The sequence below is a fragment of the Sphaeramia orbicularis genome, chromosome 4 (assembly GCF_902148855.1).
Source record: "Sphaeramia orbicularis chromosome 4, fSphaOr1.1, whole genome shotgun sequence".
NCBI classification, from domain to species: Eukaryota; Metazoa; Chordata; class Actinopteri; order Kurtiformes; family Apogonidae; genus Sphaeramia; species Sphaeramia orbicularis.
Window position 1 is genome coordinate 15,878,119 of NC_043960.1, and position 14,122 is coordinate 15,892,240.

The 14,122-nt window shown below is 34.4% G+C and overlaps 1 protein-coding gene across 1 annotated transcript; it reads right to left on the minus strand.

Moving 5' to 3' along the window:
* Positions 1-1,085: 1,085 nt before the first annotated feature.
* On the minus strand, positions 1,086-8,682 carry LOC115418365 (regulator of G-protein signaling 21). Its single transcript, XM_030132796.1, has 5 exons — positions 8,478-8,682; positions 6,377-6,469; positions 6,224-6,279; positions 5,936-6,102; positions 1,086-1,709 (listed from the first exon to the last, which is right to left on the minus strand). The coding sequence occupies exons 1-5, from the start codon at positions 8,552-8,554 to the stop codon at positions 1,524-1,526; spliced, it is 579 nt and encodes a 192-aa protein (XP_029988656.1). The 5' UTR covers positions 8,555-8,682; the 3' UTR covers positions 1,086-1,523.
* Positions 8,683-14,122: the final 5,440 nt, after the last annotated feature.

Here is a 14,122-nt window from a genome sequence, read left to right on the forward strand (position 1 = left end):
GATCTGATCGGAATATGACCAAAACATGGGCTATTTCTGTAATAGAATAAATACACATAACTCAGTGATAATAAATGGCATCTGGATCCATTTCCCAAAGCTTTTAATTTGGCCGGTAAGCTACAGGGCCATTGGTCCTATTTTTTTTTATATACTTTATACTTTTATATATCTTTGCCTTTTTTCATAGTTTATATATCGTGACTTTTCTGTATTAAATGAATGCTGAACTACAGGAGCAGGTTGTTTGTAGCTGTAACATGGATATCTCAACATAAAAACTTCTACTCACCCTAACTTTAATGATACACTATTCATAAAGAAACACCATAAGATGTATTAATAGACAATATTTTGCATATACAGTAAAGTCAGTTTTCTACTTTTAAGATCTGCATTTGTACATGATCTGTATTTAGTAACATAAATAGACTTTAGGATCTTTTTTCCTTAACATATTTCCATCTTATGTTATTTCTTTCACATTATTTCACTCATAAAGCTCTTGTATGTCTTTCCCATCATTGTCTGTAGGAGATTATTCCCCTAACAAGGCAGCACATTTGGGCTGATCTGCTACGCATCAGGTTGTCTGATGACTCCAGTGTTGTCGTATAAGCCCCTGAGTTATTATTAGCTGCCTCAGTACTCCTTTTTAAGGCACAATTTTTAGGAATAAGGCCATTTACAGAACAGAGCGGGATCAAGGGTTACCGCTGGGTTACTTTTTTCCAGTTTGGTAAACCCTATTGCGGGTGTGGGGAGTCGTCTCTGCACCTAATTAGAGGATATATCAGACATGTGACCAAAAACAGAATCCCTTTGCTGGGTGAGCAGTGGAAACTGTTCTGTTATTTTTTTTTTTTGACTCATGCCCATCCCCGCGTCCGCAGTTAGTCAGTCTGTCAGATAAATATAAACCTTTGTTTCAAAATCCTGACGATATGGAAATAGTCTAGACTCTTAAGACGATATATGATACATCACAAATACGCACAAACCTGCTAAAATTATGGAGTTACTGTAGGTTTCAGAGGGTTTGAATGTTTGTTTGTTTTATGCATATTAATCTTTAAAATAGGTCATGTCACTTTGAGTATCAGTAATCGTTTATTTCATGACTCTTCACACTGCACTTTAACATTCAAACTTCCACTTAACACTGTTTCAAACATAACTTTACACTCTTCGTATCCCAAATACAGGATATTTTCTTCTCTTCAAACAGTACTGTTTTCTTCTTCAGACGGTTTTCTTTCTCTATTGACTTCACATTTCTTTCACAATTCCTCCAGTTTTATTTGTTAGCAAAACATTTCATCACCTCATTATGTTACCATTCTAATTAAAACAGATTTGATGTTGCAGATGGTTGAAAAAGCAGTTTGGTAATACATCAAGTGCAAGAACCAATGACAGGTTTGATCTCTTACATGGTGAGAAATAAAACAAAGCGAGAGTTGAAAAGATGAAAAAAAAACAAAAAACTGTTGATGCAGTGTTTTAACAGCTCTGTTTCTCAGCTAAATGTACCAGAGAGTCCTAGATTTGTGCTTTAGGCTCAAGTAGGCATCTGACTGAAGGAATCTGGGGCAAGAGTCTCTTTCCATGAGCAGGTAAACATGTTTCTGTGCTTCATCGAAGCAGGAGAGGCTCGGCTTCTCCAGAGATTTCTTGATTTTTTCTTTTATATGGTGGTCCACATTGACCTGAAAGAGACAAATAAACAAAAAAAAAGTAATAATTTGTAATATCACCCATGTATATTTCAGAATTAGTATTAGTTTTAACCCATGAGGATGCAGTGTGACTCTATTTAACCTTCCCTAAGTGATTTATCACCACTCATTATACTATTATCCTCTGAATTTAGTGTTTTTTCCAGTGAAAATCATCTACTTCCCTATGCTTACTTCACTGATCATGTAGATGTTCACAAAAGCTCAGAGTAAATTCAAAGGTTATTGTATTAAAACAGAAAGAACAAAAGAAAAGGTGACTTTTTCCAGTAAAATATGACTTATTTAACCTTTCCTAAGTGATTTATCACCATTTATTATAATATCCTCTGTATTTTGCATTTTTCCTTTGAAAATCCAGTATGTTTGCTACATTTAATTCACTGATCATGTACACGTTCATAAAAAATTTGATTAAAGTTCAGGGTATTCATATCAGAAGCAGAAAAACTGAAGAAAAAGGGACTTTTTCAGTAAAATCTATCATTAACTGAACATAAACCAAGTGTCTCCATCCACTGTCATTGATCCAACTCCATGGGTTTTACTGATGAATCAGTGTTGTAGAAGATGACAGTGTTTCCACATTCACTACAGAGCCTCTGAACGTCCAAATGGGTCATATCTGATGACCATGAGAAGATTACAAACTGTATTTTACACTGATTATTTACATGGATTGATAGAATTAATGGATCAACAGTTTAAATCAGTAGATGCTTTTGGTTGACAGTGGATGTTTGGGTCTTTATGGGTTAAAAAATACAAAAAAAATAATTTAGTAAATTGGAAATGGATCACACTGTTGGCCTACTAAAGAAGAAAGTACATCACAAAAAATGTGCAAAAATAATGGGTGATAGAAACATTGCTTCTAACTATTTAACATTCGATTGTGCACTACTTGACATGACTTTTCAGTCAAAAATAGCAGGTTTTGAAATGATCAAACATGTCATCTAAAATGATTTTGATATTCCCAACATCAGGTTATCTTCCTAAAATGTTGTAATTGATTCAATCTGTTTACACAGCACAGTGTAGAATAGTTTCGGGAACTGAAAAAGGCTTTTCTTATCTGATTCTGATTTATTTAGTACAAATTGCCAACAGGACATTCATGGTAAAAATATAAAGGGATTTAGACCTAAGCTAGCTCATTTTTTCCCCCCTTTGCTTTATTCACATGACCGCTCAAATCTGTTTTTATTAGCTGCTAACAGTCAGCAGATGTGGCGGTATATCACTTGTAGCTGTTTATAACACGCTCTGCCTGTGTGTGTGATGACTTAGACTCAGACAGGTCTGGACACAACACTGGAGCCAGTTTGGACCGTTTCTAAGTATCTGATTCATTAGGTTCAGACTAATATCATCCTTTTCTTATCAGTAACAGTGGTGTCAAAACATACAGGTGGCTGCTTGTTTGTTGCTTACTTGCTTATTGATGTAATGGCTTGAACACTGCTTTTCTATTGAATAATTATTTCAGTGATTAATATGTTTCAGCTGCAACAAGTTATTGAACTGTAACTGATGCAGTGAGTAACTTATTTCTTCAACAACCATCAGTTTTCTAGAAAGCATAAAGATTAGACAATGCCAGGATTCATCAGGTCCATCCGGTTTGTGAAAGAGTGCATCAGGGAGTGTGACGCATCGTTTTTAGCTTACCGGCCGATAGGCTGTAAGCTATTGTCGTCATGCGGCCTCCGGCGGAGGTGTCTGTTGTCATCTGTTACAAAAATTTCAATCGTCTTCTTCTCCGAAACTACAATTCTGATTGACTTCAAACTTGGTATACAGCTTCTTTATGGTGATGTCAACAAAAGTTGGTGAAATTATTTGGATCTGGATCTGATTCTGGATTTGGTGCCACTTTGAAAAATTTCCCCATTATAAGAGATAGGAAGTGCCGGTAAGCTACAGGGCCATTGGTCCTATTTTTAGTGTACCGGCCAACAGGCCGTCAGCTATTGTCATCATGCGGCGTCCAGCGGCGGCGTCTGTCGTTGTCTGTTGTCGTCGTCTGTCATCTGTCGTCGTCTGTTGTCCGTTACAAAAATTTCAGTCGTCTTCTTCTATGAAACTACAATTCCGATTGACTTCAAACTTGGTATACAGCTTCTTTATGATGATGTCAACAAAAGTTAGTGAAATTATTTGGATCCGGATCTGATTCTGGATTTGGTGCCACTTTGAAAAATTGTAGGGCCATCTTATATGACCCTACCTTATTTCCAGAGGGTTTATTCACTAACACTCTGTCAATAGCATCATATCTTTTTACTTCTTTACCACTACTAATAATAACATTAAGTATAAGCTATTACATTGACATATAGTATTTATAGTAATTTGACTAAACTAGCTGTAGCTTATTACATTACAAACATGATTTCTGCCTATTTGTTGCATCATAATGATGTCTGTGTAGGTTCTCATATGTCCAGGTCATCGTTCTTCTAGTTAGTTCTTCTCGGTTCAGCTAGATTGGTTTAGCTCTTTTGAAAATGTTTCGTCTCTCATCCAAGACACTCCTTCGGCTCTAATAACTGGTGGAGGAATGCAGACTTATAAACCTGTGGGGGGAGTGGTCTGTGTAGATGTAAATCCATATGCTAATGAACTTAAGTATACCAGCTATAAGAACTGAAAAAGTGTCTTGGATGAGAGAGAAAACGTTTTCAAAAGAGCTAAACCAGTCTAGTTGAACTGAGAAGAACTACGAAGAAAAAAAATCATGTAGGTGGATTCTGTCCCACAGCAGTAGTGGTTAGCACTGCTATAATAACACCACAGGTATCATATTTGAAACATGAGTTTTGAAGCCCTTTACATGATCAGTCTGATTTTTTTTCTTGAAAAACCTGATGTATACAATTAGATACATGTAATACACAGATAATCCACCGGGGGGAGGAATTTGTTCACCAGAGGCCTTTCCAGTGACACTATAAGACTGTCATTAATGAGGAAGGAGGCAGAACTTTGCCAATTTTGAAAAGAAATTACCAATTTGTTAGACATGTTTATGTTATGTTATTTTTTTGTTTGTTCTAAAATAATAATATTTGAGCATTAAGACCCGGTGTATCAAATATGGTACAAAATTGAAACTCATACATGAAAATTTACATTTGAAAAAACTTTATTTTTGATTGTTCAGAAGGACCGATAAAGGCTCCAGTTTCAAAGAACCGGAATTTTCTGTCAATGATTTAATAGTTCAAGCTTTAGAGGGTTAATTCCCTGTCGGTCTATAGTCTTTCTGTGTTAAGTTTGCATGTTCCTCCAGGTCATTCCATGTTCCCTGCCATTAAAAACAGGTACATGTAGGTTAAAACTCCTGTCAGAGCCCTTGATGATGCTACTGATGAAGATATGGAGTCGGCCCCCAAGCACCCTCAATGGCAGCTCACTGCTCCTAATGCTAACGCTAATGCTAAATGCAGGTGCTGTATGTATTATGTTGAGTAAAACAGACTGTATTTCCCTACTTCAACAATAAAGTGAGTTGACGTTAACCTCCGACTTTTAATCCTCACATCACTTTGTTTTTGTTTTTATCCAGCGCCTCCTAGCTTCAGAAGTTACCTACCGTTCATTAAATGCTAATTAAGCTGCAAACATTTCAGCCTTAATTATGACTTGATAGATGATTGGACTTCACCTTTGACAGGCACATTCATTACTGGGTTTAGATTTTAGATTTAATGAAATGCAAATGACCTAAAACTCCAGGAGGACTTCTGGCTATATGCATGCGTTTACGAGTATGGCAGCTAGGGGAGAATCCAGTCCTGGAAACTTAATAACAGCTATTAAACCTGAGAGAAACTTGATAGAAATACACGATTAAAGCCGGTAAAATATATTAAGCCGAAGCATATTTTAAAGAAACATAAGCAAACTGAAAGCTATTATTAAATTCTCAGCCAACGCTAAAACAACATATTCCTGATCGTGAGAGTTTGTTGTTTTTTTTAGTAATACTTTGTCCTACTCTGTAATATCACCACGGGTGTCGGGTGTATTTGCGTCTATACTGAACTTAAGTTTCTGCCGTACATTTACCATGTGTCAAATATCGGAGTATGCTAAAGGGCAAATAAACACTGAGTGAATTCCTTCCCTCCTCTCCGGCTTCAACCGTTCATCTATGATGTGAACCCTGATGGGACAGACGGACTGACCTCGCTGCACGCCGTCGGCTGGATGAACTCCTGGTAGATCTTCTCTGCTTTCCAGCGGAGGTCATCCGGTGAGACGGTCACCCTGAAGTCTTCACACGCCAGCCAGAACTCAATGTTTTCCTCGCTAAACTCAGACTGCAGAAAGGCACGAAATGCTGCTAAATATTCTGCAGAGAGGGATTTAAAACACAAATAATTACCGAGCACTGAAAAGTTAGTGGATAAACCCTTTTTTTTTTGGTTCTAGATCCACCTTATTTCTTTTTTATAACAAGTAACATTTCTCACTTTTATCCCGGAGTAGTTTTTCCAAAGATTGATGGATTTTATGACCAGGCTGCAAGCTGTAATAAAGAAAGATTTAATTAATATCATAAAATGTACTTCATGTAACTTTGACATCCATATTTCAATTCTTCCCCTCTCTGTCGAATACAATACCTGTATTTTGTAGGATAGGGCTCATTTGTTTTACGAACCATGATGCACTCGATATCGTTCTTGTGCCGTTTTCGATTGAGCACGATGTCAATCCTATAAATTAGATTAAATGTAGATAAAATGTTATGTGTTTGAGCACATGGCAGTTTTAATACACATAATAAACAGAGTGAAAGCTGCAGATGAGATGCTGACTTGCATTTGTCTGAACACACTATACGAGTATAGTACGAATTAGCAAGAAACAGCATAACTCTACATGAGGCAGTGCTCATATCTGTTAACCCTTCAACCCCCGAGACAGATTTTTCTTTTTTTTTTTTAGCTTAACCCTTTCATGCATAGGTCACTCCAGTGGACAGTTATTCTACAGCTGTTCTCTTGTATATTCATGGATTTTGATGTTTTAGTTCCATATCAGCCAACATAGTGAACACTTACGCATCATCCCATACACTGACATTCAGACCATTACTGTAACTTTGCTGTTCTTGATAAACCTGATCAGCACTAACATGATTAAGTGAGAATCAATTGTTATTTGTAAGACAAGAAGGTTTTTTTTGCATATTATCTCCATGAAGTGAGTAATTACTAGCATTAGAATATGTTAAAATGTGAGAAGACATCAGATTAGCAGCATTAAAAATGTTTTTATTTAATTGTTTTCATATCACTTTCTGATATTGGATTTTAAACACGTTTCTTTTCTTCAAAAATTAAATGCATGGGTATTTTTGTGACTCCATAGAAAAAAAACTCAATCGCATTGTTTTTTTCATGCCTAAGGAGGAATAAAAACACCGAAGAAAAAAATCTTGACTAAGGTTCTCACAATTCATGCATGAAAGGGTTAATTCAAGATTTTTTTTGCTTTATTCAAGCAAAAAAATCTGCCAATGGAACAAGTGAAAATTATCTTGGTAAGATTTCTTGAAATAAGATTTTCAAGACCTATTGTCTAAAAAATAAGTTCTTATAACTCACTTACAAGTTACTCTTTAGGTGATTATGTCTTCTTTTAAATGTGATGAGATAATTTGACTAGAAATGAGAAAAAAAATACACTTGGTAAGATTTTGATTTTTGCAGTGTGTGAATTTGCGTCTGTTTCAGTGTCATAAAAGCTGCTGTGAGTGTGTGCTTGTGTTCCTTTTCTTCAGTGGTTTTGTTTTATTGTGTGTTTTAGGAGGAAAACAGGGTGGAATAATAGAAAAAGACAAAGAGAGATATTCGAAGTTTCACAGGTTTTTACAAAATAAGACCCTCAGAATGTACATTAATTAGAGATTTAGGATGTTGGACATGAACTGTGAACTGGAACACACTGAACAACAGCAAGGATTTGAATTTTGGTCCAGTAGTTTTCGTTTCAGGGCTTTTTTTTTTTTTTTTTTTTTTTTTTTAATTAGTCCTGCCGCTTTTTGACATCTGGTTGATCTCCCAAAAGCAGTTACACGGTCAAAACTCAGTAAAAAAAAAAAAAAAAAATCACCACAATGCTGGAAACAACAGTAAAAACAAAAAAACAAGGAAAATGGTGTAAAAAAAAAAAAAAAGAAGAAGAAGAAAGAAAAAAAGAAGCCCAAACCATCTATTTTTATAGTGAGTCGGTCTCACTTACTGCTCGGTGTTTTGCCTCCCCATTACCTAGGTGGTGGGGGATGCACTGAGCATGCTCAGATGTCTTTGGAAAGAACAAGGTCTATTCTATCAGCACATTTTGAATTTTTTTTCCTATTTAGCAAACAGTTGAATTTTTAGGAATATTTCACCTCTTAAGACCCAGCTATGGGTTTTCTGTCAACATTTGTGGACAAGGGATTCACAACTTTATACAAAAAAAAAAAAAAAAAAAAAGAAAAGAAAACTGTCCACCACAAAGGACATTCCATAAAAATTTTGAAAACTGCATTAGAAAAAACTGTTGCATCATGATGTTTCCAATATAGGTACTTTTTTTTTATAAAAAACAAACAAAGCTTGTATTTTGCTGACATTTCCTGGGTCTCAGGAGGTGAAAATAAATCATACATTCAGAACGCTCACCACAGACACATTAGGGGTTAAAGGGTTAAGTATTATTATATTAAGTCCTTACCGCCTGGGCCGCTTCACATTTTGCATTAGGTCCATGATGTCATAGAATCGCATTTTAGAAAATAAAAGTTTCGGCATCTTAACATCCCTGTTATGTCCTCTGAGACCAGGGAGAATATCATCCGTTGTGGTTTTTCTAGACTGATCCCTCTGTGTTCCAGGCAGAAAAGGTGCGATACCTGTGACGCTTGAGGACTTGCTTGTACAGGTCTTTAAATACCTTTTGGATAAGCGTACAGTCGTTACTGCTTACACTCACTTACTGCTGTCACTGACTCACTGTTGTAAAATTCCAGCAGAATTGGGTTTGTTTGACTATTAAACCTGAAAAAATGCAACTTGTTTTGTAGGTATGTATGGATTTAATGACTGTATGTGAAGAAATGTGTGAATTTAGTCACACAATGAGGGGGAGACACTAGAAGGTTAAGGAAGGTCACAGCTAGACAGAGACTATGGAATATACCATTAATTATAGCTTAGAGTTATGATGCTTGATACTGTCAGAGAAAGGGTAGGGATAGGAATGTTAGAAGTAATGTGTCAGGCATTTCTGTAAATTATCAGTGTAGGTCTTATAAAGTTTAATATAAACTGTGTAAGAATTTTGTGGAGCAGAAAACCAAATGTAAAACACAGGGAGAAAACAGAAGAAAATGGTTTCCCAGACACAAGATGGAGCAAATTTAGTGTATAAAAGGAAATCAGATTTAACCCTTTATAGGGCACTCAGAAATACGCTGAAATTCAAAATTTCACCCTAAGTGTGTTATTGGACAGAACAAACAACGCTTTATTACTTTTGTGAAATTTTTAAAAATATGTTATTATATAGAAAACCAAGGTAAATGAAGTTACCACACTTCTAATCTTTGTCCTTGGGATCTTTTTTTTTTTGTCTGTTCCTAGAGTTAGAACTGAACTGGGGAAAAAGGCCTTCAGATTTGCGGCTCCATTCACCTGGAATGAACTACAAAACCCCCTGAAACTTAAAGATCTGGTTTCATTAGACACTTTCAAGAGGATGTTAGATGACTTAGAGACGGAGACATGTGGCTGCAGATGTTTTGTCTGATGCACTTTATGTTCATCTCGTGGGCATTTTTAGCAAAGTTGACTTTGGAAGGTTTGACTTCATTTTGTGTTTTTTATGTATTGAAAACTTATATTCGTTTTTATGTATAAAAGTTTGTTTATGTAACTATTTAACCCTTTCATGCAAGAATTATGAGAACCTTAATCAAGATTTTTTTTCCTCAGTGTTTTTATTCCTCTTTAGGCATGAAAAAAACAATGCGATTGAAAATGTTCTTATGACAAATAAAGACATTTTTAAAAAAGTAAAATAAATAAATAAATACATAAAAAAAAAAAAAAATAGTAATAATAATAAAAAAAAATTCTTAGGAACCTATTTTTCATGAAGTTGCAAAAATGTCCACTCAGCTGGACACCATGTATTTAATTTTTGATGCAAAGAAACATGCATTTACTGATAATTGCGTGAAAACTATAACTATTACACTCAGGGGAGATCTACACAATGTTACCAATTCATGTCAGAAACGATATGTAATGTCTTAAAACTTTAATAAAGATATGTGTAAAAAAAACAAAACAACAAAATCCATGAATATACAAGAGAACAGCTGTAGAATAAGTGTCCACTGTAGTGACCAGTATACATGAAAGGGTTAATGTACAGCTGCCACTCTTGAAAAAGAGATTTTAAATCTCAATGAGGTTTTCCTGGTTAAATAAAAGTAAATAAATAATAAAATAAATTTGCTTCCTTACCCGTAAGTGGCAAAAAAAGAAAAGAAAAATAATACAAGAAGTAAATATAAAAAAAAAAAATACAAGAAAAACGCATGTAATGTGAAAGGAACATGTATTTTAGAACATTAGAACATCACTTTTATAACCTTAGACCAACATCAGTGCTGATCCAGACCCCTGTCCTCATCCACATTCTCTCTTTGAACATCATTCCTTACATTAGTACCACTACTCCATGGTACCTAACAAAGCAGGTACACTCACTGTTCATGCAGAGGTGGACCGTACAGACCCTGGAGACCACATTGGACCTGAGATGTTGACTCACTGTCCTCACTGGAACTGCTGCTGTCACTGTCTTGTAATGTATACAGAAATTACCAAAAATAGTCACTTGCCTGATAAAGGATTATGGTAAATTTCACAAAATTTCACATCTGTATGTATATAGTGTATATTTATATTTACTTTCATTTCCTGTGGATTTGTTCATATGCAAAGCTTGTACTTTTTCTGCTTTATAAGTGTATTCTATTTATACAGGGTGTCCCATAAGTCTCCATACATAGGAGACATAATACATATGGTTCTAACATGTATTTCTTTATATTTCTTCTTTATAGTTCTTCAGCAGTGGAGGACACACATTGAAATGTGTTCCCGACAAAATGGCAGTCATATAGAGCATATTATATAAATAAAAATGATTTATGTCAAGAAACGTTTATTTTTCCTATGTATGGAGACTTATGGGACACCCTGTATTATTTATTGCTTTTATCTCTTCACACTTTCTTTTTTTTTTTTGCAAGTGTTTTTTCAGCAGTGTTTTTGTATGCAACTGAGCTATTGTGACCAAGTAATTTCCCTTGTGGATGAACAAAGTTTGTCTAAATCTAAAATATTACACTGACAAAGAAAATACGCATTTTAGTGAAACATGCATTTTAGTGAAACATGCAGTGAAACAAACAAAGGTTGATGTTTTGAACAAGTCAGGAAGCCGACTGGGAAGTTTGTGTACTGAAACAGTTACTGGAATGACTCAGAAACAGAAGAAGATCCTTTTTATTTTCTGTTACAAAGTTCACATGCATTAATCCACGGTGTAATGCTCTTCGTCCCTATCACACAGATTGAAATACTAGTGGAAATTTTACAACATGCTCAGTATTTGTTTGTAGTTGGGTGGGGGGCGTTTGTGGTGCATTTGAAGACTCCCTTAGGGGTCCCGTCATTGTGTACGGTGGTTATGTTTGTGGTTAGGCCGATACTGAAGTGAGTTCATTTCAAACTTTCCACATGAAATGTATAAGAGCTCAAGATGATGCATGTCCCCTTTTTTTTCTTTTTTTTTTTGGGGGGGGGGGGGGGGGGGAGGTTGTTGCTTCTCAGGCCAACACCCTTTATTTGACATGCATGGTTGAGTTGTACTTTTATCTGCGGTGAGAAAAAATTCACTGAATGCAAATATAGTCTGGGAAAGTCAGTGTTAAGCATCATTACAAATATTTCAAGATTTAAGATTCAAGAATATTTATTGTTTTTTTTTTTTTTCCTTACAGTTAGTTCTCGGGTAAATAAAAATATTACAAAAATGCAGAATATGTAGATGTATAAAACACACTGTAAGAATATGTACAGCATATATAAGAAAGAGTAAAAAGTAAAATAGTATGTGCAGTTTGAATGCAGTTTGTTCGCAATATTATTTATATTTATGTCCTGATTTATTAACCCATAAAGTTAATACTAATAATAATAATAATAATAATAATAATAATAATAATAATAATAATAATAATAATAATAACATCCATCACCGACCAAAAGCATGTACTAATCTAAACTGTTTAATACCTGTTGATCCACTAATCCTGTCAATACATGTAAATAATTGGTGTAAAATACAGTTTGTCATCTTTTCATGGTCATCAGACATGACCCATTTGGACGTTCAGAGGCTCCGTAGTTACCATGGAAACACCGTCATCTTCTACAACGTCGATTCACCAGTAAAACCCATGGAGTTGGATCAATGACAATGGATGGAGATGCTTGGTTTGTGTTCAGTTAATGAAATATTTGACTGAAAATGTCCCTTTTTCTGCAGTTTGCTCTGCTTTTCCTAAAATAATCAACTCAAACTCAACTTTAATCTGAGCTTTTATGAACATCTTCATGATTTAATCAGTTAAATACAGGAAAATACATGATTTATACTGATAAAATACAAAATACAGAGGATAACATTCTAAATAAATGGTGATAAATCATTTAGGAAAGGTTAGATTAGGGGTGTCAAACTCATGTTAGTTCAGGGGACACATACAACCCAATATGACCTGCAGTGGGCCGGATGATTAAAATAGCACAATAATATAAAAATGATATCAATTCCAAAATTTGTATGTCTAATTTCTATGTTTTAGAGTGAAAAAAATAAAATTATATGAACAAAATTTTTTACATCCTTTAAAAAAATGTGGAAAAGCATGAACAACCATGACCAAAAGAAAGTTTATTAAGAAAAATAAGTGCAATTTTAACAATTTATGCCATTATTTGGCCTCAGCTTCTCATTTTCACATGTTCATTACAACTTACAGATCACAGTGGATCTACAAATGCACAAAATATTTAACCCTTTCATGCATTGTGGTCACTACAGTGGACAGTTATTCTCCAGCTGTTCTCTTGTATATTCACAGGTTTTGTTTTAGTTTCATATGAGCCAACACAGTGGACACTTATGCAGCATCCCATAATACACTGCAATTCATACCATTACTATAACTTTGCTGTTCTTGATAAACCTGATCTGCACTAATATGTTTAAGTGTAAATCCGTTGTTATTTGTTAGACAAAAAGAGTTGTTTTTTGCATATTATATGAGGTAATAACTAGCATTAGAGTATGTTAAAATGTGAGAAAACATCAAATTAGCAGCCTTAAAAATGTTTTTATTTCATTGTTTTCATTTTACTTTCTGATATTGGGTTTTAAATACATATTTCTTTACTTAACAAATTAACCCTTTCATGCATGAATTATGAGAACCTTATAGTTGAGGTTTTTTTTTTGTTTGTTTGTTTGTTTTTTTGAGTGTTTTTATTCCTCCTTAGGCATGAAAAAACCAATGAGATTGAGGGTTTTTTTTTCAAAGATTTACAAAAATGTCCACTCAGCTACATCATGAATTTTATTCTTGAAGCAAAGAAACATGTATTTAAAACCAAATATGATAAAGTGATATGAAAACAGTGAAATGAAACCATGTTTAATGCTGCTAATCTGATGTTTTCTCACATTTTAACATATTCTAATACTAGTTATTACTCACTTCATGGAGATAATATGCAAAAAATAACAATTAACAATTGATTTCCACTCAAGAACCAATCAACAACAGCAAAGTTACAGTAATGGTATGAATTGCAGTTTATGAGATGATGCATAAGTGTCCACTGTGTTGGCTGATATGGAACTAAAACAAGTAAACCCATGAATATACAAGAGAACATCTGTAGAATAGCTGTCCACTATAGTGACCACTATGCATGAAAGGGTTAAATGCATGGACATTTTTGTAACTCCATGAAAAAAAAAAAAAAAAAAAAAAACCTCGATCACAACTTTTTTTTTTTTTTTTTTATGCCTAAGGAGGTATAAAAACATTCCAGAAAAAAAAATCTTGAGTAAGGTTCTCATAATTCATGCATGAAAGGGTTAATAACAGACAGAATATTAGTGCAATTACTCTTAATCCTCTTAACACATTTCAGGTTGTTCATATTTGTTCAGGTGTTTGACATTTTTTGTAAAAGGCTAGTTTGTGAGTGTTAACTTTTTTGTGTAATTTAACT

What these genes read in the sequence shown, in the direction of transcription:
- LOC115418365 (XM_030132796.1), bottom strand. Translation starts at nt 8,554, where the DNA reads ATGCCGAAACTTTTATTTTCTAAAATGCGATTCTATGACATCATGGAC. An exon ending in AATGTGAAGCGGCCCAGGCG is followed by an intron (nt 6,470 to 8,477) that starts GTAAGGACTTAA and finishes TCTAATTTATAG; the next exon opens with GATTGACATCGTGCTCAATC. An exon ending in AGCCGACGGCGTGCAGCGAG is followed by an intron (nt 1,710 to 5,935) that starts GTCAGTCCGTCT and finishes TGTCTCTTTCAG; the next exon opens with GTCAATGTGGACCACCATAT.